Consider the following 3,958-nt stretch of genomic DNA (forward strand, 5'->3'; position numbering starts at 1 on the left):
CTGACGTGACACAGGGGGTGGAAAAAACCTGACCTAAACAAGGTCATGAATAAAAATAAAACAAATTAGCTGTCATGTTTAAACATTGTTAAACTGTTATCCAAAATAAAGAAACATTCAACAATTACAAAAAAATAAACAAATAACTATATTCCATAGAGTGTTTTCTCATGAATTTTTCAAATGAATTTCCAATTAAAGATCGCGATCAAATTCAAAGTTACATTCAGATTCAAATCAAGGGTATAGACCTTATTAAAGTTACCGGTACAGATCAAATTAAAGTGTACTTTCACATTATATCCAAGTTTAATTGACACAGTCAATTAAACTTAATTGACTTCCATATCGTTTCAATAAACAATTGTTTTTTTTTCCTTTTATTTCATTGCGCAACTCCCCAATAAAAAACAAATGACCAAGCCCAGAGTTCTATAGGCCGTTAGCAAAAAATCAATCAATAAAAAAATAACTAAAACTGTCCTAAAAGGACGAATCTACAAAAATCAAAAGGCCCATCTAATATTTTAACAATATATAATCTATTCGGCCACAAAATTAACAAAAAGAAAATGACCTCTTAAATCAATAAATAAACTTTTCAGTCATTAATGCACAGATTAAGTGGGCGTGTCGCCACCGCATTTCTATTTCCAAAGAAAACAAAGTACGTAAATTAAACGACTCACCGTCGAGCGGTCGGCAGGAAACACCCAATTTAATCCTTCGGCCCTTTTAGTAAGCCTCGATCCAGCCGTATTCTTCTATACGTTTAGAAGACGCCGAGACGAGCAGCTGGCCACAGCGACAGCAGCAACAGCGATTGAAATCCGAGTCACCTGTGACCCGGAACTTAAAGGGTGCTGTCAGTTTGACCCGCCAAAATAAAATACGGGTTTCTTATTTTGTGCAGGTTACAGACACGTGACCAAACGAAAAATCAACCACTAAAAGATCATTTGCTGTCGATAGTGGAAGCGGAGGCGTAAAATTTGACAGGTAATCTTCCTTGGTCAATTTCAGAAAATAGTTTCTTTTTAGCACTTTTTCACAACCTGATAAAAGGTATTCACTCTCCTGTTGTAGCCAGACAGATTTATGCTTGAGCTTATTGTATTTCACTCACCTGGACCTCAGAGAGGAATCAGAAACCAGGAGCTTCCACATACAGATAAGGACAAAACTCCCTCCTGGGTTCAAAGGTCAATTTTTGTCAACAGTCTAACTGAAGACTGTTAGACTGGTGACAATATAAAAGGTAGCGACTCTTCATCTAGTTAGAACAAACACAGCGCTGGTAGGCATTCTGGCATGGATCAATAAAGAGCTGGTTGAGTGAAAATCACTGATCTCTGCTTGGTAACAAAGAGCAACAAGAGTTTTTTTCACAGAAATGTGGTTTACGAAACATTTGCTACCTCAAAAGTCTCAGCTAGACTGAATAATCAGTCAAGTATAATTTGCCTCTGACCTTCACTGGATGATGATTTTCAAATATTATTCAAAGTTAAAAATAGAAAACACTCACCTACTCACTATGCTATGTATTAGCCATTATTTCACAACAGTTTTCAATGGGTGAACCTATTATCTTGCATTATTCTGTACAAAGAGCAGAAAGTCAGAGTTCATTTAGTTAATCAGTATCTTTAAGGTACAGCTCATAAAACGACCACCGCTGGTCTATCTACAGACACACAGCCACCATGGAGCTGCGTCTCTCTGTCTGCGTCCTGCTGCTGCTTTGTGCAACAAAAAGCTCAAACGGAGGGAAGATTTTGGTGTGGTACAGTGAGGCCAGCCACTGGATCAACATGAAGCCGGTACTGGAGACACTGGTGGACAGAGGACACCAGGTGACGGTCCTGGTCCCGAGCACGTCGATGTTCATGAACAGCAGCGAACCGTCTCGCTTCCGGTATGAACCTTTTGATGTTGACATCTCAGTAAAAGATTTAGAAAAGAATTTTGAAGACATTATCCACTTCTCTATGTATGAGATGGATTTTATGAACCTCTACGAGATTTACACCCATTTTTTAGATTTAATAAGGAAAAACATGAAGTTTTCTCTTAAATTCCTGGATGGAATTGTGAAATCAGAAACCATCATGAAGAAGCTGAAGGAGGGAAACTACGACCTGCTATTTGCTGATGCAATCTACACCGGAAGTGACCTGGCTGCCGATATTTTAGGCATCCCTCTCGTCCTTTCTTTGCGTTTCACCGTGGCTCATAATGCTGAGAGGATGTGTGGTCAACTTCCTGCTCCACCGTCCTTCGTCCCCGCTGTTATGAGCAAACTCACAGACAAGATGAACTTCTCAGAGAGACTGTACAATGTCCTCTTCTACGCTCTGCAGGACGTCGTAATAGACCAGTTCATGTTGAAAGATATTGACAAATATTACTCTGAAGTCAAAGGTAAGGGTCCCATTTGTAATTCCAGACTGTTCACTTTTTTTAAATGAATGTGAAAACTTAAAAAATCTTTGCTTTTTGTTGTGTCTGCTGTGTCAGGAACACCCACCAGTGCGTGTGAGTTGATGGGTAAAGCTGATATCTGGTTGATGAGAACCTACTGGGATTTTGATTTTCCTCGTCCACTCCTCCCCAACTTCAAATTTGTTGGAGGGATCCACTGCAAACCAGCTAAACCTTTACCAAAGGTGGGGTTATAATCCATCAATTCAAAGGTTGCTTAAAAACATGAACTAAGCAAATAACTAGCCAACAGAATACAGAATTTTGACTGAATACAGTTCAATGACTGAAAATGTTACTTTTCTTGCAGGAAATGGAAGAGTTTGTCCAAAGCTCTGGAGATGCTGGGATTGTTGTTTTCTCTTTAGGATCGATGATCAAGAACGTATCCACAGAAAAGGCGAATATGATTGCAGCAGCCCTCGCTCAGCTTCCACAAAAGGTCAAGAAAATTCATGTGGCAATCAAACTCTGATCAGGGTCAGGAGAGGTAACACAAAGTGTCAAGGTGGTAAAAAAGGATTTAAAATGTTTCTTACAAGAAACATCGATGACAGGAGGTACAGCTCAAACCAATAAACAATCAAAACCAAACAAAGACTGGATAAGCTGGGTAAAATATACCTACTGAAAATAAAACATTCAATATTTCTAAACTACCACAAATCAAACCAAACAAAACATGGGGGAGAAGCACCACCCAACCTGCAACTAATGCTGGTTTCAAACTGCAGAAGTGTCTGATAATCAATCTAACAGGTTGCTCAAGCTTTAGCATAATGGTTCAAAGTCTTAATGATCTTCAAACAGCAATGATGGAAGTAACAAAGAATTACCTGTACAGTCAGTCCAAATCCGCCCAGTGAATAAAGAGCATTTTAAAGGTGCAGCTGATCCATTAAGCTTTCACAGGAGGTGCAGGGCAAAGGTTCCCAATGATCTGGGTGTGTTGCCTCAGTTCAATCTGTATTTCTTACAAAGTAAACTTTTGAATATGTAGATTATCCCAAAAATCAGGATTTGTATGACTTACTAAGACTAAAACTTTGTTTTAAAATCATTTAACACGGTTCTGACCATTTTTAGGTGCTGTGGAGATACAGTGGCCAGAAACCCCAGACTCTGGGTTCAAACACCAGATTATATGACTGGATCCCACAAAACGACCTGCTTGGTGGGTAAATAAGAGAGTCCATCACATTTTTGCATAATTAGAGTTAAAATAAACGATGATAAATTAGATACACAGAAATGCCCCAATGCAACAACATTTGTTAATATGGCTAACTTTTTTCTAAATTTATTTTTTCTAAAAATTCATTATTTTGATGCATAGAAGTATCTCAGAAGAAATGTAAATATGTGTACTTATGCATTAAAATAACTGCTTTATGTAACCCTAACTGGCTTAGTTTGATTTCATCCACCATAATTTTCATGAAAATTAACTTATAATCTTTGATTATCTTCGTTT

The 3,958-nt window shown here is 38.1% G+C and overlaps 1 protein-coding gene across 1 annotated transcript in view; it reads left to right on the top strand.

The window, feature by feature from the left end:
* Positions 1-1,616: 1,616 nt before the first annotated feature.
* LOC106952965 (UDP-glucuronosyltransferase 2A2-like) overlaps positions 1,617-3,958 on the top strand; it is a 46,599-nt gene continuing 44,257 nt past the window's right edge. Inside the window, exons 1-4 of the mRNA XM_015041454.1 lie at positions 1,617-2,424; positions 2,521-2,669; positions 2,795-2,926; positions 3,571-3,658. Of these exons, the coding sequence (XP_014896940.1) occupies positions 1,707-2,424; positions 2,521-2,669; positions 2,795-2,926; positions 3,571-3,658 (1,087 nt within the window). The 5' untranslated portion in view covers positions 1,617-1,706. The remainder of the gene's footprint in view (positions 2,425-2,520; positions 2,670-2,794; positions 2,927-3,570; positions 3,659-3,958) is intronic.

This window comes from Poecilia latipinna, unplaced genomic scaffold, assembly GCF_001443285.1.
Source record: "Poecilia latipinna isolate Pla-1442-1.1 unplaced genomic scaffold, P_latipinna-1.0 Scaffold32, whole genome shotgun sequence".
NCBI lineage: Eukaryota > Metazoa > Chordata > Actinopteri > Cyprinodontiformes > Poeciliidae > Poecilia > Poecilia latipinna.